We start from the raw sequence: 23453 nt of genomic DNA, 5'->3' as shown, positions 1-23453 counted from the left end.
ATTCCCTTTACAGCCTCCGCCTCTACCCATTTAGTGAAGTAGTCGACGGCAACAAGTATGTACCTCCTTCCGCCTGTAGCAGGCGTATATGGACCCAGAATATCCATGCCCCACTTAGCAAACGGTAGTGGGCTATGAATGGTAGTGAGGTCAGTAGCCGGACGGTTAATTAGTTTGCCAAACCTTTGGCACTTGTCACATTTTTTCACCATCTCCATCGCATCTGCTTCTAAAGTAGGCCAAAAGTAGCCCTACCGCCTTGCTTGTTGAGCAAGCGTCCTACCGCCTATATGGGAAGCACAGTAACCAGAGTGAAGATCATCTAGTATCTCTCGCCCCTTTTCTGGAGTAACACACTTTAAGAAGGGTTGAAGGTACCCCCTTTTGTGAAGTTCTCCCTTTATTATTTCAAAACTGGTTGCTCGTTTTTTCAGTGCTGCCGCCTGTTGATGATCATCCGGCAGGGTACCATTTGTCAGATATGCCCTGATTGGATCCATCTAGGTTGAGCTTCTGTCTAAGATTCCAATAGGGTCTTCCTCAATGCTTCTCCTCTCCATTACTTCCCAAAAAACAGTTCGAGGATTATCACAGGAGGCGGATGATGCTAATTTTGAAAGTGCATCCGCCTGGTTGTTTTCTGATCTCGGCACTTGGGTCAGATGGAAATCCTCAAGGGAGCCGACTGCTTGTCGGACCGCCTGTAAATACTTGATCATGGCCGGATGGGTTGCTTCGTATTCGTCATTGTACTGACTCACTATCAATTGTGAATCGGAACAAGCGTCTATTTTTCTTGCCCCTGCCGCCTTGCACATGCGGATTCCGGCTAGTAAAGCTTCATATTCTGCCTCATTGTTTGAGGCCTGAAAACTGAAGCGTAGAGCATACTCGTACCTGTCGCCCTCTGGAGACTGACATATGACGCCTGCTCCACAACCATTTTAAGTAGAGCTTCCGTCCACATATACCTTTCAGACTTGGTCTGGAACTTGAGAGTCAGGAGGACGAGTCATCTCAACAATAAAATCAGCAAAGGCTTGCCCCTTCACTGCTTTTCTAGGCTCGAAGGTAACTTCGAGGCTCTGTATTTCTATGGCCCATTTGATCATTCGGCCTGACGAATCCATGATGGTCAGTGGCCGCTTGTTAGGTTGGTCTGTATACACGACGACTGCATGTGCCAAAAAGTAGGGCTTCAATTTTTTAACAGCCATGAAGAGTGCAAGACCAAATTTCTCCACTAAATGATACCTCAACTCGGCATTTTTCAGTACATGACTGACAAAGTAGACCGGGAGCTGACAACCGTCTCTTTCAGCAAGGAGAACAGCGCTTAACGCATGATCAGAGACGGCCAGGTACATGTAGAGTACTTCTTTGGGCAAAGGGCTGACCAGCCTCGGCAAGGAATGCAAGTGAACTTTCAATTACTGGAAGGCCTCCTCAGCATCCGGCCCCCATTCAAACCTTGCCTTTTTCTTAATTGCCTGGAAAAAGTATAGGCATTTGTCGCCTGATCGGCTTAGAAATCTTCCCAAGGCCGCCAGACAACCTGTTAACTTCTGAACCTCTCGGATGGTACGAGGCGACTGCATGCCGATGACCGCCTGCACCTTCTCAGGGTTCGCCTCTATTCCTCTCTGATTGATAAGGCATCCGAGAAATTTCCCAGACTCAACTCCAAAGACACATTTCTTGGGATTGAGCATGACATGGTGCCGCCTGAGTGTGGCGAAAGTTTCTCGGAGGTCCGACAGATGATCTTTCTGAAGTTTAGACTTGACAATCATATCATCAATATATGCCTCGACATTTCTCCCAATTTGATCAAAGAACACAGTGTTTATCATTCGCTGGAAAGTGGCCGGGGCATTCTTAAGACCAAACGGCATGACCGTGTAACAGTATAACCCCTGATCAGTGACGAAGGCCGTCTTCTCCTGATCTTTCTTCCATAAAGGAATTTGATGGAAACTAGAGTAGGCGTCCATAAAGCTCATCAAAGCATGGCCGGCTGTTGAGTTGACCAGGTTATCAATTTTAGGCAGAGGGTAACTGTCTTTGGGGCACGTCTTGTTTAAGTCTGTGTAGTCTACACACATTCGCCAGGTGCCATTCGGCTTTTTAACAAGCACCACATTTGCAACCTAGTATGGGAAATAACATTGCCGAATGAACCCTGCATCAAGTAATTTTTTAACTTCGGCGGCTGCCGCCTGACTTCTTTCTTCGCCATGGTTCCGCTTCTTCTGCCGTACCGGCTTCTTTTTCGGATCCACGTCCAGTTTATGTACCGCCAGATCAGGACTAATGCCTGGCATTTCATGGACTTCGAATGCAAAGATGTCCTTGTATTATTTCAATAGTTTGTGAAAGTCGTCACCCAGGTCCCTTAGAGCAGTCGTCCCAACCTTGATTGTTCTGTCAGGACGCGAGTCATCTAACATCAGGTCCGTATGCTCACCAGCTGGCTGAGGGCGGAATTCATCCGACCGCTCCTCTGCTAATGATTGCTATTTTCTGTCTTTTCTCGCGGCCCCTGTCTGGGATGCCTTTCTCTTCTTGCCGCCTGCTTCTTGAACAGGCGCACTCTCCTTGACATTGTCAAGGTCTATTTTTCCACCACTCGACCTAGTGGCCATAACAGTGGGCTTGACATCCGAGAGATAGCACTCTCGGGCCTTCCTCTGATCTCCCCTTAGGGACCCGACTGTTCCATTATCCCTCTCAAACTTGAGCAACATAAGAGATGGGATTATAACAGCCTTGGAATTATTCAGGGTTGGTCGTCCCAGAATCATGTTGTAGGCCGAGAGTTCTTCTACTACCAGGAACCGGACTACCATGTGTCGTCCTTCCCCTTTTTCGCCCAGGCGGATGGGTAAATCCACTCGTCCCACTGGGTGGACGATTCCTCCTCCAAACCCTACTAAAGGGTGGGATGCCGGATGTATGCAATCAGTCTGATATTTTAGTTTCGACAGACATTTGCTACTGATTAGATCTGAGGAGCTTCCGGTATCTATGAGGATTCGGCCAACTCTCTGGTTGGCCACTTTACATTCGATAACGGTAGGGTCGTCATGCGGCCCTCTTACCCCTCCTAGATCTTCTTCAGTGATGACAATCTCAGGAAATGAATATTTGGAGGGTCGTTCTTGGTGAACGGAATTTACATTTAACCGTCGGATATTGTCTTTGTTGCCCCTAATAGTGGGGCCGCCTCCTGAGAAGCCTCCTGCAATGGTGTAGACGACTGCATCATCTGTATCGGAGCTGTCGGCCTGTTGATTCTTTTTGGCCAACTGCTTTTTCGAGGAAGTGTTCCCCGTAGATTTCTTGACATAAGTGTCAAGATCACCTTGCTCAGCCAGGCGGTCCAGATACCGCATGAGACTGATGCATTCATTGGTGTGATGACCAACATCTTCATGATAATCACATAATTTTTCTTGGTTCCGGTTGTTTACAGAACCCTTCATGGGGACCGGCTTCTCAATTGAGATCCGTCCCTTGATTTCCTTTAGGATAAATTGGCTATCCTTGTTAAACGCATACTTTGGGGAGTATGGTTTGAATTCTTTTTTCTTTTTCTGGGCCGGCTGTTTAGAGGAATCAGCCGCCCAGACCTCTTTTCTCTTCTTGTCTTTGTTTGACGACTGTTTCTGTCGTCCTTCTCTTTTGTCGGACCTTTTCCTGTCTGACTGTTTTACCGTACTACAAAGATCAGTCGCCTGTATATAGGCTTCCGCTTCAATCAAGGCCTCTTGAAGAGTCGCCACCCTCTTTCGGACCAAATCAAATTTGAAGGTCGACCCGTCTTTGAGACCTCTGAAAAATTCAGTATAGGCTACTTCATCCGGTAACCCTTGAATCTGTATTCTCATCAGGTTAAACCTCCTGATGTAAGAACGAAGCCCCTCCTTCTCGCCCTGCTGAATTGTTCCTAAATCAAGGGTCGTCTTCTTCGCAGGGATGTTCATGGCGAAGTTGGAGGTGAATAAGTAAGCAAGCGTCTTGAAGTTATTTACACAACCAGTCGGCAGGTTGCCGAACCATTGTTGTGCGATTCCTTTGAGAGTCGCTGGGAAACACTTGCACCAAGTGGGATCATCCAACCCTTGAAGGTACATCAGGTTGGTGAATGCCATCAGATGGTCTTCTGGGTTAGTAGTGCCGTCATAGGTGCCTACTAATACATTTTTCACTCTGGCCGGCTGAGCGGCTTCAGTAATTGCCTTGGAGAAGGCCGACGGCTGTTCACCAAGTCTAAGCAACCGTAGCTGCCAGTCCATAGGTTGGACATTTTTTGCTGCATGTCCACCAAACGGAGGTGGCTGTAAAAAATACTGTTGTTGCGGTACAAACGGTAAGTTTGGTACCGCCTGGTCGCTATGATAGCCGGACTGACGGGAGGTGCCGCCTGACTGACTCTCATGATACGACTGAGTATGCCTCATCGAGGTATTTCGCAGACTGTCTTGGAAGTTTGAAGTAGAGGCCGACTCTGACAATCGGTCACTCTTCTTCTGCTCTAGCAGTAGCCGAGCGTCTGTGTATGTTTTCCTCGACCCGTCCGCCTGAATATGACGAACAGGTTTCCTATTTCCTGGAGTAGGAAAACGGTATTTTGTGAAATCAAGGGCAGGTGGCTCCCACTTCCTAGATTTAGGATGAGGGGTCGCCTCTCGCCCTTGAACTGGCTTCCTCTTCCGTGAAGTGGAGGGTTTCTTAGCCGACTGCTCCTTGTCCAGAGCAGGCGGCTTCTTGTTGATCAACTCTTGAATTTCTCCCTTGAAGTCCCTCATGAAGGTCATGAGTTCGTTCCTTGTGATGGGAGCAGACCCATCAGTCGGCTGCTGCCGAACAGGCGGTGCGCCTGCTGGCTCGCTTCCTGTATGAAGATGTTCCCGTTCCCTCCTTTCGGTATGACGGGTACGTCGGGCCCTTAGGGTCCCGTCTGAAGCTGTGTGAGCTTCAACTTCAAATTCATTCTCAGTATCGTGGTCCGACTGAACTAGAGGGTCGTCCAGGGGACGTCTCTCTTCAGGAGCCGGTACAAACGTGGATGCCATCTCAGAAGTACTCTCCCCACAGACGGCGCCAAGATGTTTCGGGGTTTTCTGATGTCCTGCGGGAGAGTTACAATTCCGAGACTGGAACCGGGCGCCTGTACCTGCAAAACAAACGGATGCTCCGGATGATTGGAGATCCGCCTCCGACGGTCAAGTTAGTACTTGATTAAGGAGTAATTAATGCGGAAATTAAAGTGATTGGGTCTCTCTAGGTGAGAGAGTTTAATGTGTGTAATCTGCGTAATCTCCCTTAATGAGGATTAAGGGAGGTATTTATAACCTCGGGAAACATGCCAATCTAGGTTTAGGTTAACCTTGGGCTGATTGGGCTTCCCACGGAAGTTGGGCCTAGGTGACCGGTTATCCCAGGTGTCATGGGAAGGACACGTGTCGTGTCGTAATTTGTCCATAGTGGACGGATCATTGCTTGACACGTGGCAGGCTCCTATCGGCCCATGTGACGGACACATGGCGGAACCTGGTTGGTCCACTTGTCAGATGGTGATTGGTGGGGAAAAATCCCCTAATCAGTAGCAGTTTGCTTGGAAGATTAATTTCAGTGATTGTTCGTCCGGAAAGGAATTAAGATTTAGGGTTTCATAATCTCTCTAAGTATCTAGAGTACCACACAGGTATTTTCATCCATACGACTATGCATCAGTGGATCTTAAGCCGAATTAGTGCTAACTCACAGATTGTATTGCTTTAGAAGAAGTTTTTTATTAAGACTATTGTTGATCGAATCTACAGTGTATTTTGTTTTATGGTGATATATTTTTTGTTGGGAGTTTAGATTTCTTAAGAATTATTTGCATTGTAAAGTGTCGTTTAGCTATATTTTATCAATGAAATCCTATTTCCTGTCAAAACTAAAAAAAAAAAAAAATATATAAAACAAAAAAAAAAACAAAAACAAATATGTCTATGACCATTAGATTCATTAGATTTGTCGTACCATGTAATTCGTTTAAGTTATTTTGGAACTTAATTGATAGATGAACGATATTAAAGTAATGGTTATGATATATTGGTATTCAAGGATGTGTTGTACCATTATTTATTAATGATGTAAGACATGAACTTTCTAGGAAATTTCTATGCAAATTATTATTTGTCTTTTGAAGATAAAACAAATTTAACTCCAAGTTTGCATTTAGTCACTTGGACAATTAAGAAATTTACGATAGATGACCTTACTTTGTATACTCCATCCGAATAAAAATGAATCATTTACTAGTCATAAAGTTCATATTATTATCTTCACTGATAATATTCCACAACTCTTTCTTTTTAATGTAACAGTCAAATGCAGTGTATTTGCCAACACATAACTCTAACCATTTAATTTTAATAAGATACAATTATGTGCCTACACAACACTTGTTAAAACATTTTCCTAATTCTAATTAAAATAAAAATAAAAAAGAATTGTGAATGATACGTTTTGATGGAAGCTTCCTCGGATATAGTCAAACCCCAAAATTGCAGTTTTGGAAGTACCAATGATTCTTAGTATAGTGAATTCCAACCAACGATAATTTTACTCGCTTTCAATGTTTCTCTAATAATCAATAATCAATTGTACATTGTCTGGTAAACAATAGCATCATCAGATTCATCATGTTGTCATTATGCATATGTATGTAAACCATGTTTTTTTTATCTATTGTAAATGTGTTATAATCATGTAAGTACTAATACGGAGTAACGTCATAAATTATCCTAAATCTAAGAAGAGAATATACGTAGCATATATTCTCTATCATGTACATTCACGATTCGCCTCTATAAAAATAGAAGGGAGGTTTACTAACAACACTCACAATTATAACCTGATAACAACTATATAGTGTTAAGGGAGAGTTTGTTTCTTTAGTGAGGAGTAAGATGGAGATGATCAAGAAAGCGAGCATGATCCTGCTAGTAGTTGCTCTTGCAGTTGCAACAAGGCCGACAACCATGGCTAATGAACCCGGCTTGGGTGAGTTGGGTCAAGGCCAGTTGGTTCGATTGTCGATAACTGCTACCCTTTATTACGATATTCCCTTTGGACAGTTTATGGAATTTGCTGCTGCTGCTGCTGCTGCAGCCGCGGCTGACAAAAGCAATGGTGGTGCGCTTACTTGCAAGAATGTAGGCCAAGGTTGCAACGTCGCCACACCATGTTGTGCTGGGTTGTGGTGTGATAATCCTATGTTGGTACTTGGGGTATGCAAATTCAAAGTTGATAAACCATCAATGCAGCAACCTTAGCCTTTATTTTTTCCAAGTTAAGCATTCACAAATCTTTAAACTTTATAATTTTAATTTAATATTTAATTTCAAATTGCGGGGATAGCTCAGTTGGGAGAGCGTCAGACTGAAGATCTGAAGGTCGCGTGTTCGATCCACGCTCACCGCATTTTTTTTTCTTTTATTTACAACAATAATTCTTGGCTCTCTTTAACTCTTTCAGATTATTTCTAGGGAAGGACGCAGCTCTCCTCGCCCTTTTGAGAGGCAACTGCGACGAGCCAACGAACCTACTCAGTGGCCAGATGGTTTATTGATGAGGAGCGTAAGAGATGGGCAGTAGCGCTCGTTTGACTTTGACAGAAGGTTAACGAGTTTGGAGGCTGAACTTTGGCTACGTTACGATGGTTAGCCACCTATAGCAAAGGCTAACATGGTTGTGTTTGGTAATGTTGACTTGGAGGAGAGATGAGAGATGTGAATAGTGTGTAAAGGGGTAAGGCGGAGTCGAGGTTAGCAAGGATAGAAGCATCATTAAGCACCCTATGGGCATTTAAAAGTAAGTGTGGGCGTCAAATAGCGCTACACTTTGTAAATAATTCCTATAACTATTAGGTTGCCCATATCTTCCAACAACAAATTTCATTTTTCTTGGTTCAACAGAAACGGTAAAATTTTATACAAGTACATTGCTCAAAAGCCTCAGCATGTAAGTATGTAACTCCACACCAAATACCGCCACTCGCTAAATGCTGCTCATACTTGCCCCTGTGTCCGCCGTAACCATGCTTGGATGTTCACTAAAAACATCCTGCTGTTTTAAAAAGCTGATGCTGCTGCTCCAAACAGCAGCACTCTTTTTGCTTGCCAAAGAGAGGGCAGAAGATGCAACCTTAGGATAAGATACCAAAAATCCCATTAATCAATGAATGCAACATTTTCTTTACCCATCTCCAAGAAAAAACACTGAAAAAAAAATCTTAAAATCCAGAGTTCGATTTCCTCACCCTTGCGGCCTTGCCACACTTTGATGCAAGGTTCCATTGACACTTCTAGTTTCGTACCCATGGTCGTTTAGTTGACATAAATTTAATTGATACGAAATCAGATATGAGAATAAGGATTACTGCATTTGCAAGAAACTGAACAAATCCATTTACATGTAACCCAAACAAAATGTTGGTAGTAGTCATCTTGTTCACTAAATACGTATAAAAGGACTCATTCTATTATTCCAAAACCAATGAGACATAGTAGGTCGGAAAATAATTGCCACAAAAATTGCCCCTTGTAAGACATGTACAGAACATATAACCCCCAAAACTGATGCATCCTCTCATGAAGTCATGAGTCTCAGCAGTCTCGTGATGTAAACAAAGATTGCCATATCCAACCTGTTAAGCATAATAAGAAAGTACTCAATTACTGTATAAGTATGATAAAGTAGCAGTAGTTAACCAAACAGGTAAATGTGTACTGACCAACTCAATAGCCTATTAGCGAACACGAACCAATTCAACATCCATTATTAACCATGAATTTGGGGGTACAAGACTCGTGCCCTCACTTCCGTATCTGCAAAGATATGCCAGAAACAGATTAAACAATAAGTACATCATGCAAAACAATTTGAAAGATACCCCAAAGAACTTGCATATGGATATAAAAATCACAGTATAAGAAACATTACCCCAATTCAGGCGGTATTTGAAGCCTTCTCTTACCACCAACACGCATTCCTGCAAAGCGTAAGTGACAAATTCATCCTTAGTTACTTTCCTTTAACTAGAAGTACAGTATAAATGTATGACACTTAATGGAACACTAATCAAATACCAGCACAATTTGGTCATTTTGAGGAGCTGTTTTCAACTATGTTAAAGGAACGTATAGAAAAACATTTTGAAATATTTGGAGTTATTGAATTATATACATATATAAGCACAATGACTGTTATGCACTGTGGACAGGTCGTATTACCTTCTAATCCAAGCTCAAGCCCATCCATAACACGACCTTTACCTGGAAAACATTGGCAAGTGTTAGAAATTGAGACTGTTAAGGAAATGAGCTCACATATGTATAGCATACCAAGGCGAAATTTGAGAGGATCTTTTCCAGCACTTGAGTCAAAAATCTGGTTCCCTTTCTTCAGTTTACCAGTATAATGAATAGAGACCTGAAATCAGTAGAAAGTCAGTAATTAATCCAAAGCTGCCACACTAAATGATAAAAAATCAGCAAATGGTCATCAGACTTACCTTTTTTCCCGTGGAAGCCACTTTTCCATCTTCACCAGCCTCAAGTTCCTCAACAATCAAGCCGCCTGATATTGTCGTTGTATTGCAATTTTTTTTCCCACCAGTCTCTGTCATGGGGTCAGTCTCATTTTTAGGTGGGCTTGAAAGGTTTAAGGCTCCAGTTTCTTTTCTATTCTTTCTCTTCTTCTTCTTAACCTTTTTATCTTCAGTTTGGTGATCATCAGTTGTATTTCCAGAAACACACCTCTTTCTGCGTAAAGACAAGTTCATAATCTTATTAAAATCACATCTGAGACATCTATAAAAGACCACAAGCAAAAGCCAAGCATGTAAAAGGAAGTACATAAGATCTTTCATGCCACAATTAATCTGAGAAAGAAGACAAAAAAAACTAGAAATGTGTAGCCTTGCGCCCTTGCCAACTAGTAACCCAAATTTGGAGAAACAAAGGTGAACCAAAAGCTAAAGAGTAAATTCTGGACTTTTCAGCAATCTAAAGCCGTGGGAGCAGGCAATGATATGCAGTGATGAGCTATTTTTCATTTACTAAACAATAGGCATATACAAACAAATTGCAGTTATTATATGAATATATGATCATATTTTCTAGGTTTTTAAAAAAAAAAAAATTTAAGTATTCATTTTAATTTTATGGATCTCATAACATTACAACATTTTCATGTCCCTTCACATGTTCAAGGTTTCGTGACTCAAGTTTTTGTGATCAAGTTTTCATGCTTATCTGCAAACATTATTTACATAACTTCCTCTAAGTACAACACTAACAGCACAATGATGTGTCCAATTAAAATTTAAACTGTCAATTAAGGTTGGTATTCCATATGGAAATGTGGGAGTGTTGAGACTCCAACACAAATTTTAAAATAAATGTAGAGGCTGGGAAACATCGTTATAAGTATAAGCTTACTATCTCTAAACATTAGTGAATACGAAACTCTAAAACCATCATAGAGAAAACAAACTAGTCAAGATCTCATAATCAAGCCTACTAATGGACTTGTGTATTCTGGTACTGGAAAATAAAGCTTATTTAACCTTTTTGAATCTTCATCACCCATTTCAGAATTTCCCCACAGTGAAGAGATAGGCATCTGATCTTCCTTCTCGCTCTCAACCATTTGCTCACAAATAGGATCACTGGAAGTATTCTGTTGCGAAATAGCACCATCATCTTCAGATTCACTCAACATATACGACTTTTTAAGGCGCTTTCGGCTGCTCTTTTTGGTCCCAGCTTTCTTCTGTTTTACTACAGGGTAACAAAAATCAAAATCATCTATTCTCTTTTAACCTAGAAATAAACCATGACCTATATCATATAGAAACCAAGTAAAATCAAAAGCATTTCAGTGACAGAACAGATAAAGACTCAAATTAAACAAGTGCACAGAACAAAACAAGTTTATCTCCGCATGTGGGCATGCATATGCGTGAGTGTGCTTTGAGTCATTCCACAAATAGGGTAAATGAAGCATTTTATGCATGCCCATACCAAATAAAACTAACACTATGTTTGGATAACTATAGTGAAGGGAAAGAGAGGGGAAGGAAAAAGAGGGAAGAGGAAAGGGAGGTGAGAGGAGGGAGAAGGTGACATTCCATTTTCCTTTCAAATCTCTCCAAAAATGGAGGGATTTAGTTTATTAAGAGGGGAAGGAAAATGGATCCTTCCATTTCTCTCCCCTTCCCTCCTTGCATTAGATATCCAAACAATGGATGATGCATTCCTCCTTTGTCTTCTCTTCTTTTCCCTCCATTTCTCTCTATCCAAACAAAGTATAACTGAATGTGCAAACAAAATCAAAGTTGATTACCATCCAGCATGCCAAACAAAACTGAACAGAATAGTCCAAGCATTGTTCAAATTCAAGAATCAGGATGCAGCTCACTTCAAGGGACAGGGATAACAGGAACGTGTATCTCATTCATCTTGCAGAATGGTTCATGAGTACCATGATGGCCTCAAAGTGCACCAAATATCTCATACATAAAAATAGTTCAAATAAATATAAAGGATTCCTAATCCATGTATATAAAGGAGCCATGGGTGAAATGACATAGTATCCTCAAATTAGAAGTATTAAGAATGGAATACATTACACCATACAGAATGAGCACATCAAAGAACATACATTCATTACTAGACAAAGGTGATGGAGCAAAGACTTCTGGATCACTATCATTAATGAAGCTATCCTCTTCATAGTCATCATCTGCATTAAGATCTTCTGTGTCCGTCTCTCCAACATCTTCTCCGTATGATTCACTTACAATGCCGTTAATAGAAAACATATATTAAAAGCATTAAAGAGAAAGAAAAGGTGTTGCATGCACAGGTCAATTGGCACCAACATCTCTTCCTGCATTTGATAGCTACATTATAGTTCATGAGAAGCATTTTCTCTCAATCTGTACAGAAGCAGCACTGATTCATGGATACATAGCAGGACTTGTTATCACCAGCATTATTTCAGACTATTTCCTGATAGAAATCAATAATATATGAAACATAATAGTTAAATAAATCTTAAATGTAGAGCAAATAAACCTAGAAGCTCTATAAAATTGGTTCTTAAGCCAAATTTGATACACTTTGAGCATAAACGCTGTCCAATTATAATATATACAATGTGCATTCCCTAGCGGGTGAGGGAAGTAAGGACATAGCATTACCCTACAATAACAGAGAGCCTTGTTTCTCATAATGCTACAGCTTTACAAAATCATATAACAGAGTAACTACTCCTGACTCTTGAGACACCACCAAGAAGTCCAAAGCAAAAAATAACTATTTTCAGGTTAAGCCTTCAAATTCTGTTAATGAATGAACTATTTACACGATTAATAAACTCGAAGCTAAAAGATAAGAATCAACATTTTGGGAAATCAACATCTTCAAGCATAAATTAGCTTTAAGGGCCTAATTAGCACAATAAATGGGTCACATCAGCAACCATTAGACTTTCTAGTGTACTAAAATTTGTAGATTTGTCAAATTTTTATCAGCTAATAAGCCTAATTTCATATGCCCTATGTCCTGCCAACCCATTTTACTCAAAAGCAAAAGAGCAAATGAGAAACAATAAAATCTAACACAATTCAATACACTCAATTTTTATGCTTGGCCAACAACTTTAGTAGCCTAAATGTCTAACATCCCCTTCTTAAGTACTCATAGCTGTAAAGCAAAAAACCAGGTTACTTTTGCAAAGCTTGTGTCATTTTGGCATCAAATAGAATAGAAACACATCAATATGTGCATGATGAAAAACAAACTAAATGTATGATGAAACAATGAGTTTCAAATGATTAGTTTGAAAAAGGATACGACTCATCATCCCCGGGGACCCCGGCCAAATTACGTCGAGCATTGCCTACAAAGTATCCAGTAAGGTAGACACTACGAGGACCAACAACAGATAAAGTGACTTCTTCAGCCTCATCAAACTCCGATTCCAAATGAAGGTACTCAGCTTTATCAGGCAATAAAACACACAACATAACAGGAGTCTTCTTGCCAACATTGCACTGAACATAACTCTTGTTGTTTGAAGCACCCATTCCTAGTGTAGCCTACAGTACCAAAAAAAAAAAAAAATAATAATAATAATAATATTTTAAAAGTTTGATTATATTTGCAACACTTCAAATTCTTAATCAGGTAAGAACTTAAGAAGAAATTACCTGGGAAATACGGAGTTTTCCGCATGATTGGTTAGGTGAAAGAGTAAATGGCTTTCCTGGTTTAATTTCAACTCCTACAAATAATCACAATTTAAACAAATATCCATTAATTGTTAACCAAAAAAAAAAAAAACAAATACCCATTAATTTAATCCAAATCCTTAGTAAATTTACAATTAGAAAAACCCCATTTTCAAAAACATAATTGTAATCCTAAAATCAATCACAAAACAGGCAAAACCCCATAAATCTATCCAAAAAAATTCAACCAGAAAAACCCCATTTCGTGACATAGGTTATAAGATAGCGAACTATAATTACAATTAAGGTACAATTGAACAAAAAAACAAGAGAGAAAATAAGAAAAACTGACCCCAAAAAGCCATGTTTGCAGAAAAATCACCACTTCAGCACCTCTTCTTTCTCTCAATGCAAATACAAATGAGAAATTTGAAATGAAAAAACGAAGAAATTTAAGGACTTTGTCTTTTCTTTTTCCGAGATGATTAAAACCCAGTTTAATTGAATATGGGCTAATTAATTAAACCGCCCTAAAATGTCGAGAAATGAGGAGAGAGAAATTAGGTGTTAATGGCGGTTTTGGCGCCAATTCTAATACGTATCCGGGGGATTTAGGGTTTTCAATTTGGTTTATTTCAAAAAATTGCCCGCAATAATCTCATCTTTGGGGCGTTCGGTAAAAATAATCAATTAACTCAAAATGGTCCCAACCGGTCATGCAACTTGTTATAACAAGTTACCAGACATGTGGTGGCGGCCTATGATTAATACAAAAAAAAATAAAGTAAATTTTATAAAGAAAAAATAAAAAATTAATATTAAAAAAACCACCCACCGCCCAAGCCACCGTCGTCCCCGCCGCCTGAGTCCCCTGCCACGCCGGCTTCGGGGCGCGATCGACCCCCCCTCCCTTGAACCACCAACCCCTTCCCTCCCTCCCCCACGAAAACCCAGGCATCGAAAAGCATCCTGGCATTCCCTAACCTCGAAAATCCATTTCCCATCCCGATCCCAGCCCCCCTCCCATTCCCCTATCCCTTTTTCGGCCGCGCTGACCTCCCTCGTCCCCCGATTCCGACTGCGCTGACCTTCCCTGTCCCCATTTCCGACCGCGCCATCCTCCCCCGACCTCGATTCTGGTCGGGCTGACCTCCCCTGCCTGAGTTGGGTTGGCTGCGGTGGGATTCCGGTCAGTTTCTGGGTGGCTATGGTTTCAGGTCTGGGTGGGGTGGTGGTTCTTGGGTCTGGGTTTGGGTGGTGGTGGTGGGGATGGTGGTGGCTGAAGTGGTGTGGCTTAGGTGATGGTGGTTTTTTTTATTATTATTATTATTTTTTTAATTTTGGACAAATCAAGTTGTGACACGTGTAAATTAAACTTAATAAAAAAAATTACTTACTCAACCGGTTACAGGTCACTCGGGACCATTTTGAGCGGATTGAATACAAAGGTCAGATTATTAAAAAATAACCCAAAAGTGGATTATTTTTAGCGGACGCCCCAAAGGTGGGATTATTCCGCACAATTTTTCCAATATTTTTTTTGGAGTTTTTTTTTGTAAAGTACAGGTTGTTCAGCCCGATCACAGCTTGTCATGTAAGCCCACCGTGGTGTTTGAGGAATTGAGACTAGCCTACTACCGCCTTTTCAACTTGATAACCATGTCAAAATTTATGGGCTAAGCAAAACAAGATATCCGATCCGGGTTTTAACATTTGTAATTCGTATGGGGTATAAGATATTCAATAATCAATATGGAGGAAATTAAAGCGTCGTCACCTCTTGGGTGCACATTGCTTCGTAAGTCGTAGCATATAAAATGTTAGCTATCCTTGAGGAAAATCTTCTTCCTAGTCAATACTTGGTTGACTCAAATCTAAGGCATAACACGTTTATTTATATTTTCATAGATGGCATGAGTCAGCCAACGAGCTACTCATAAAATAATATTCTGCTATCCACCAACTATAATGAAAAAAATATCTCATTGAGAATTACCTCCTTCGTCACATAAAATATTACTTATTTCATATTATACGGTGTTTAAGATGTGTCTATTACCAATAATATCTTTAATTACACATTAACAAAAGTTATAAAAAATTGATACTTTAAGATTACATATTGAAACGAATTTAAGGATATCTCACATGAATAAAATTTTATATAAAATATATATTGATGACTTAATAAGAATGTGGTAAAAAGAAAAAAAAAAGTTTAACCATACAATTAAATTACAATAGGCATTTTATTATCGGACAAAGGGAGTATCACACAATAACATAGAAAATTTTTGTTAATGAATCAACTTACTCATGAGATTTAAAATAAAATAAAAAAAACCCACTTGACTTTTTTTCACGAATCTTTACGCTGAGCAACCCCTTTAACTCGTTTTACATTCAAAATGTAATTTAAACTTGACCTTGAGTTAGGCTCCATTAGGTTTGATGTAAAATGTTTTCATGGAAAATGATTTTCCTATATTTTTTCTCATTTTCCTTTATTTGGTTTGTGAAGGGGTGGAAAACAATTTTCCCAATGGTTGAAAATTACATCCTTAATGATGGAAAACATTTTCCTTTGTAAAAAGTCACATTTTCCTCCCTCCTTTTTACATTCCTCTCATCCATTCTTACATTTTTATTTTTTTAACTTTTCTTATATGCAATCATATAAAGAAAAATTTAATTCATAATTATATATTTTCTTAAATATATTATTTTATAAAAAATTAAATTTTCATTGAAAATGTTTTACATAGCAAATCAAACGGTGCCAACAAACGAAACAAAACTTTGACCAAACCAATTACAAAAGTACTTTTGGCTCCACCCTGCCGTACATATGGCCAATTAAGTGAACCGACTTAAGAAGACTAAGCTACCACATACAAGTATTATATAAATATCACCCATTCACCCGATGCTCCAGTACAACATCCTTCAATTCCTCTTTTGATACAAACCATCCTTAAGCCTTTACCATATATATATTACCAAAATTCAAAAAAAAAAAAAAGAGAGAGATTAATTATTATGGCATACAAAAAGAATAATAGTTATAACTATAAGATGATGTTACAAAAGAAGCAAGAACCCACCAATTTACTAAATTTCATATTCATGTCAACCGTTAACAAAGCCTCTAAGATGCTTTTATCTGTGGTTTCCAACAATTATGCCTTAGATTTTTCTTCACCTTCTTTTACTAATAATAGTAATAATAATAATAAGTGGAAGGTTAAGGATCATTTGAGGTTTATGTCTTTGCTTTTCACTTGGTTCACTATGTGGGCCCTTCGTCTTGTCTCTGATGTTATACCTACTTCTTCCTCACTATCATCATCTCTTAATCATCTTAAAATTACAAGTAGTAGTAATGTTATGGTTGTTGATCATGGAGATGGCAATAATGGTGATGGATCGTTGTTGAATTCGACATCGGTGTCGTATTCTCCTGTTCAGAATCTAGACTTGATTTCTCATGATGGCTTCTTAATGGAGGGTGGCGATCATCATCTTCAAGCTGGATTGTCTGTTGAAGCCCTTGGTAGAGCACTCTCCCATGTAAGGCCATGTTCATATGTTCATCTATCTCTCGTCTTATTTTTGCTAAACTTAACTTATATACGAAGTAATTAAGTAAGATGATATATGTTGAATTTTTGCCTGTTAAATTAAACTCAATTTTCAATGCGCAACTTAATTTACTCCGTATTATTTTTTTGGACTTAAACATAATATTTTATTTATTGATTTTATTCTGGCCAACAACAATATATAGTTTGATCCTTTTATTCCTTTACATTTATTATACTTCGTAGATATTATGCAAATATTGATGTAAAAGTAGAAATTGCATGACCTAGCTATAGTAGTGTAGTGGAGATTGTTGTTGTTGTAAGGCATGCACGAAAAGTTCAATTTTGTGTTGTTTAATGTTAGGGAGATGTCCTAGTATAATATCTCATTCTTAATTTAATATTGTAGGACAAAAATATGTCTATTATTTAGCTTGCTTATTGTCTGTTCAATTGGTTAATAATCGGTAGATTACGTGTTGATTATGTAAGTGTCTGTTTAACTAATGATCGGATATTTTGACTTTAAGTTTTTGATACTCTTAACCATTTCATTGCATATGTTTGTTTCATTTGCAATATTTCATTTTAAGAAAGTGAGAAAGTTTTAGTATAATTATTCTTAAGTTAATATTTTATAACATGGTAAATAATAGAAATAGAAAATCCAAAATATGAAAGAGTCGGTTTAACACATGTATGAAGAGGAAATGGAAAAGTGAAGTAATCTATTTTGTTGATTTGTGGCCTGGGTATACGGGGCAACAAGAAGACAAATTATAGTACCTTCCATTCAAGTGGAAGGAATTGTATTTGAGGTCACGTGGCTTTGCAATATAGTCACGTGGCAAAGACAAATATCTTGTGTCGTCTAGTACAAGTGCTGGAGTAAATTTATGTAGTTATACGTATAACACATGGCTTTCATGCAAACAAATATAGCGGTATACCTTCCTTCTTGGTACTAGGTAGCAAGAACCAAAACCAAAACCAAGAGTCCAATATGACAATATCGACAATATAATAAATCAGACTTCATATGAATTAGTTATCACAATACTAATTCAATTTACACACTATTAATGTGTTTTTTAATTTGATTGAACACTATGTATTGATACTTAGCCTTGATTTTGAAATAATAATTGAAGGAAAAATAAATAAATTTTGATTCCATACATAAGAGTTAAGGGGCCGTTTGGTTCGCGTAGGGGAATCGGAATGGAATGAATAAAGGGAATGAAAGAGAATGGAATGAAAAACCATTCCATGTAGTGTGTTGTTTGTTTTAAAAATATAAGGGAAATCACCCCCACCATAGCACCACCACCAACACCACCACACACGCCTTTTTCCTTCACTTTCTCACTTCTCCAGCCACCCCACTGCCCAACCATCACCTTGTTGGAATCCCCCGGAGCCCGTCGCACCTCCCCTCCCCCGAAAGTATCTCCCCTCCTCAGAAAACCCCAATCATCAATACCCTAATTTTTCTTCTATTCGAACTTTGTTCAATCGTAACAGGGGAAGCGATGGCCAACGAGGGGTCGGGGAAGGTTTTCGAGGGATGAGCGAGGTGCGACAACCTCCGGCAAGGGGTGAGGGAGGTGCAAACAAGGGCAGTGAATTCTGACGAGGGGTTGGGGAAGATTTTCGAGTGAGGTGATCCATGGACCTTATGTACGATACGTAAACTTCCCTTAGGAACGTACATCTCAGCCTACATGAAGGGTGGCATAAGTGTTGTTTTTCCACATTTGCAGTCCATGTGGCAGCTCCAAAAGACGAGGCGGTGCATGATGAACGACGATGGTGAATTTGTTGGGAGTGATCAAAGTGTAGAGGTCGTGGGAGCAGAGAAGCTAGCACAAGAGTTGTTGTGGATTATTCACAAACTTAGGGCATGTTTCGCGGTTGATGAGGCCTTAGTACAATGGAGCCTTGCTTCCAACTTGGCTTCCCTTTCTCTCAATGCCAATCCTAGGGTCCAAGCTCTTCTCATTAAAATTTCGGGTGATTTTCCCTAAATCAATTTTATTTTACTACGCTCTAATCAGTATGTGCAGTATTAACAATAACAAATTGTTCCACGCGTTCATATGTATGTACATAGTGATTATCATATACTCGAGTATTTCATAATAATGTTCGAACTTGTATGTTATTGTACGTGCAGCTTCATTATTGGGAGACATAGCTCGAGCAGAATTCAAGGTTCATACACAAGTCCAATACAGATTGTTAGTGCTCTGGCTTCCGTTATTTTGCTACGCTTGCAGCGGCCTAAGGTACCCGGTGTTGTCAAGTTCTGAGAAAATCGATGTCGAGAGAACAATGGAGCGAATGATAGCAAGCCTCTCAGCCACGGAACAAGAGGTCGTGCTAAGAAATTGGTTGCAAGACTTTGCTATATGCTCCTCGGATTGGCCTAATCTTCGACCATCATATGATCGCTGGTGCCAATCTTCGCGTCAACTTGTTGCCTGAAAAAATAAGTCCTGATCAATCTATAATTTGGCAAAATTTATTGGTTTGTTTGTCTGAATTACTAGGTAGATGTTAGATTGCATTTCGTACTATATGTATTATATTGCTGGTTTCATGTATTAATGTATTACTATGCGGTATAGTTAGGGACAAAATCGACTCCTTTCTTAGATCAGGGTGTAAAACTTGAAAATCCTCGTATTCTCATGCTTGCATTTTCATGATGAATAAATGAATAATCAAGTATGTTTGGTGTGTTTTTTTTAAAGCAAGTGGATGTAAATGTGTAATTTTACACATACTCAATACCCAAATTCTATGCGTTTTCATGTGAACGGAATTTCATGAATTTGATGTTATTTGTGACTTGAATCTAGGATGACAGAAAAAAGGTTGACATCAAATGCACATATGCTCAGTCAAGAAAAGAAATGATCTTAAGTTGATTCAAGTTAGAGGTGGTAACGTGTTTTCATATATAGTTTTTAAAAGGCTAATTTTATACCCTTATACTTCCTCCGTTTTTTAGTTGACACACTTTGACTTTTGTATCATTTACAAATTACACTTTGACAAGCTTTAGTAATATTAGCTATAATAAAACATTATCACGTGGGATTTTTTTTGAATCGTCTCAGTGTAAAGTTTATTAATATCCATTTTTTATAATTTTACAATATCGATAATTACAAGTATTAATCGTTAAAATTGTGCAATATTGATAATTAGATATATTGATCATAATTTTAGATTACCATATAACAAACTTTTAATATATTTAACTATTAAGCAACATTTATCAGAAAAGCATTTTGGCTATGGGAAGCAACAACACTTGTTATTTCTTTTCCAACTTTCGAAAACACCCGCCTTTAGTCAATAATGGCCACTTTGCTACACATTGAGTTGTGCAGTCTTGTTCATTGCAATCTGGATACACAAAACAGTGCCCCCATGGATCAAAATGACCGTTTTCTTCTGCTATTGTTCCACCTGTAGTTTAAATTTAAATCATGTCATTTAATTAGGTATTGATATAACTTAATTAATTACATGATCATGTATGTAACAACAACAACAACAAAAACATGTACATTAGTTATTTTTTCCTTTTTTACTTTCTTTTGAGCAAACTCGGCCTTAATATAACGGCGAAAAGAAGAATGAAATGAGGATGGAATAATTGATTAGTAAGGAACAAATGACAACAATTATAATAAGAAATTGCTTAAACTTACCTGAAGAAATAGCAAGGACTATGACAATGATAAATAGAAGAGGAAATTGCTGGTTGAACTTCATGATAGGGAAACACAAATTCGGATCGATGATTCAAAGTAATTTGTTAGAGGAAATAGTAAAGTTAAATACGGAGTACTATATAGGAGTAGAATGTGACCCTAAATTTAAGAATTCCAAGAATTATTCCATTAAATGCATTTATGAATTATGTTTATTTTTTCTTTGCTCAATGCATTTATGGTGTACATATCATTTCATTAAGTAGCAAATCTTTATTGATTTTTTTCCTTTTTCTTTTGATCTCCTTACTTATTTGATTCCATATTATAATTGAAGATCCAAACTTTATGGAAACCATGACGACTAATGAGCGCAATGCGAATTCTGATCCAAACTCGATAACTCGGCCCAAATGACCCGATTCATGACCCAAAAACATCGATCTGAAATCCGAAATTGACCCGATCCATACACGACTCGAAAAATGGAGTTGACCCGATCCTGACCCGACCCCGAACTGACCCGACCCGAAATTGACTCGAACATACCCGATATCCGAAATGTCCCGAACTAAAATTACTTTATAATTGAACTTAAAATGTCTGGTACTAAAAATAACTCAAATTGTTCATCTTCAACCGTAGCTAAGCTCATAAACCAATTTGATAGTTCTTAATATAACAATAACAAAATATAAAATTATTGATTTGAACTTGATCCACAAATGGAACAGCCCGAACATGACCTGACCTGATTTTGACCCGACCCGTATATGACCCGAACAAACTTGACCCGAAAATGGTCTTACCCGAATGACCCGACCCGAAACCAAACCCGAAATGACCCAACCCGACCCATACCCAACCCGAATGTTAACCGACTCAAAATGACCCGACCCGAAATTGACCTGACCCATACCCGACCCGAATGACCCATTTGCCAGGTCTAGCCATAACTAGTCATGTCCGGAAAACTCTTTCAGTTTGATTTTATGTCACAAATTTTTTTATTGGCATCATTAATGAGGGAAAATGTGTAAACAAATTCTTTTTTAGTGTAAATGTTTGTACACTATTCTTATACACAAAGTTTCATATGTGGCTGACTACACCATGTGGTCGAGTTACTTACTCAGGAGTTTCTCGGTTGGTTAGGGGTTACTCAGTCGGGGGTTACTTGGTTAGGGGTTACCATACTCGGCCAGTCACGGCTCACTCGATCAAGGGTTACTCAGTCGGTCAGGATTAATTGGTCAAGGATTTACTCGATCAATTAGGAGTAACCCGGTCAGTATTTTGGTATGTGTTACCGGCCACACAGTGTGGCCAACCTTACAGAAAACGCGCTGAATCTTATAAGAGTTGAAAAAAGACAATTAACATTAATGGAACCAAATAAATAATAAACATTTTAAAGAGTATATTTGTTGAAACATTATTCATAAGAGTTATCTCAAACTTTTTAAAAGGTAAGGGATATAGATTGACTCTTGATTTATTTCCTTTTGTTGCATTGTCTTCCTGAAATACTCAAACCCAACCCGAATTGAGTTGGCCCAAATACATGAAATTAATGATCCAAAACTGACACAAATTGAAATTGATTTGATCCATTGTTGAATCAAACTCGAAAGTTAAATGATACAATATTGGCCCTTGACCCAATCTAAACCTTCCCCAAAATCAACTATGGCTAAAACTAAAAATATTTAATAAACTAACTAGGATTATAGTGGGGATTGAGCTAACTCGGATGGATCTAACCTAACCAATACTTAGACTATAAGACTCCAACCCTGAATAGTGAATATGAGTTATATGACCTAATTCGAAGTCAAAATATCATTGCTCAAATATGACTTAACTTGAATGAACTCAACCCATATATATATATATATATATATATATATATATATATATATATATATATATATATATAGGTAAGAAAAAAGAAAACATTAGAAATCTCTCCTCACAAGAGAAATTCCTAATACATCAGAGGAAATAGTAGGGTACAAAGATACTCGTATTTTATATTATGAGTAACTAATAATAAGACAAGTATAGGAATTAGGAAATAACGTAGATGAAAAACACAAGTTGATTTGGGTAAAAATACCAAGGCCACGTGGCCCTATCAGAAGGTGACACGTGTCACCCTAGGAGAGGTACAAAAAGGACCAATCACCAGTTGACATGTGGCATCCCTAATTAGAAGGGAAAAAGACGGCCTTTAAGGCCCAATTCCTGAGAAAGCCGCAAAGCAGCGCAGCCCACTGTAGACACCTGATTGTGTCTCCCCAAAAAACAAACCCAGTGATGAGTACCTTTCACGTCTTTAGTTGTAGAGTCTCGTGAATTTTCTTTAGCCTTAACCCTTTCTAACTTTCCTAAAGAGTTTTAAGCCAAAATCATTTATTTCGTGTCTTTAAACTCAAAATCATTCATTTCGTGTCTTTGAAAATCATTCATTTTGTGTCCTCTTTATAAAACGTCCAAAACTGATTATTTTGGTCCATAATTATGGTCCAATAATTGTGTAGTTGGATGGGGTTTGAGAAGAGATTTCCAACGATATATTATAAGCCCAAATTCGAGTTATAACGAATAAATTATGGCCAAAATACTAAACCAAGCCCAAACCGGCTTCTTATTGGCCGTCTCCAAGGCAGCCGTCAACTCCTTAACAATCTCCTCCTGTTTCATCTTCTTAGATTTAGACTTAACATCATGCATTGTAATTCGATATTGAGCTGAGTTAAGGGCTTTAACCGCCCGGTTGTTGGCGTCTCTTACCTCCTCCTGCTTCTTGTTAAACGGAGTCTTGAGCTCGTCTACCCTAAG

The 23453-nt window shown here is 38.7% G+C and overlaps 2 protein-coding genes, 1 long non-coding RNA gene and 1 other non-coding gene across 4 annotated transcripts; 3 read left to right on the top strand and 1 right to left on the bottom strand.

Moving 5' to 3' along the window:
* Positions 1-6896: 6896 nt before the first annotated feature.
* On the top strand, positions 6897-7946 carry LOC110716312. Its single transcript, XR_002510467.1, has 2 exons — positions 6897-7347; positions 7534-7946. It is a non-coding gene; the product is annotated as an uncharacterized LOC110716312 (long non-coding RNA).
* TRNAF-GAA lies at positions 7407-7479 on the top strand. Its single transcript has one exon. It is a non-coding gene; the product is annotated as a tRNA-Phe (tRNA).
* A 475-nt stretch (positions 7947-8421) lies between the features above and the next one.
* LOC110716311 (peptidyl-prolyl cis-trans isomerase FKBP53-like) lies at positions 8422-14399 on the bottom strand. The gene is made up of 11 exons (XM_021894923.1): positions 13650-14399; positions 13277-13350; positions 12921-13165; positions 11725-11858; positions 10628-10841; positions 9572-9821; positions 9402-9489; positions 9291-9332; positions 9001-9049; positions 8792-8885; positions 8422-8704 (listed from the first exon to the last, which is right to left on the bottom strand). Exons 1-10 carry the CDS (start codon positions 13660-13662, stop codon positions 8807-8809), a joined length of 1188 nt encoding a protein of 395 aa, XP_021750615.1. The 5' UTR covers positions 13663-14399; the 3' UTR covers positions 8422-8704; positions 8792-8806.
* Positions 14400-16317: 1918 nt separating this feature from the next.
* LOC110716367 lies at positions 16318-19634 on the top strand. The gene is made up of 4 exons (XM_021894984.1): positions 16318-16867; positions 18406-18457; positions 18544-18894; positions 19058-19634. Exons 1-4 carry the CDS (start codon positions 16337-16339, stop codon positions 19366-19368), a joined length of 1245 nt encoding a protein of 414 aa, XP_021750676.1. The 5' UTR covers positions 16318-16336; the 3' UTR covers positions 19369-19634.
* The last annotated feature ends 3819 nt before the right edge of the window (positions 19635-23453 follow it).

Source organism: Chenopodium quinoa, unplaced genomic scaffold (genome assembly GCF_001683475.1).
Source record: "Chenopodium quinoa cultivar QQ74 unplaced genomic scaffold, ASM168347v1, whole genome shotgun sequence".
NCBI classification, from domain to species: domain Eukaryota; kingdom Viridiplantae; phylum Streptophyta; class Magnoliopsida; order Caryophyllales; family Amaranthaceae; genus Chenopodium; species Chenopodium quinoa.
The sequence above is the reverse complement of the archived record's forward strand: the minus strand, read 5'-3'. Positions and strand labels throughout refer to the sequence as shown.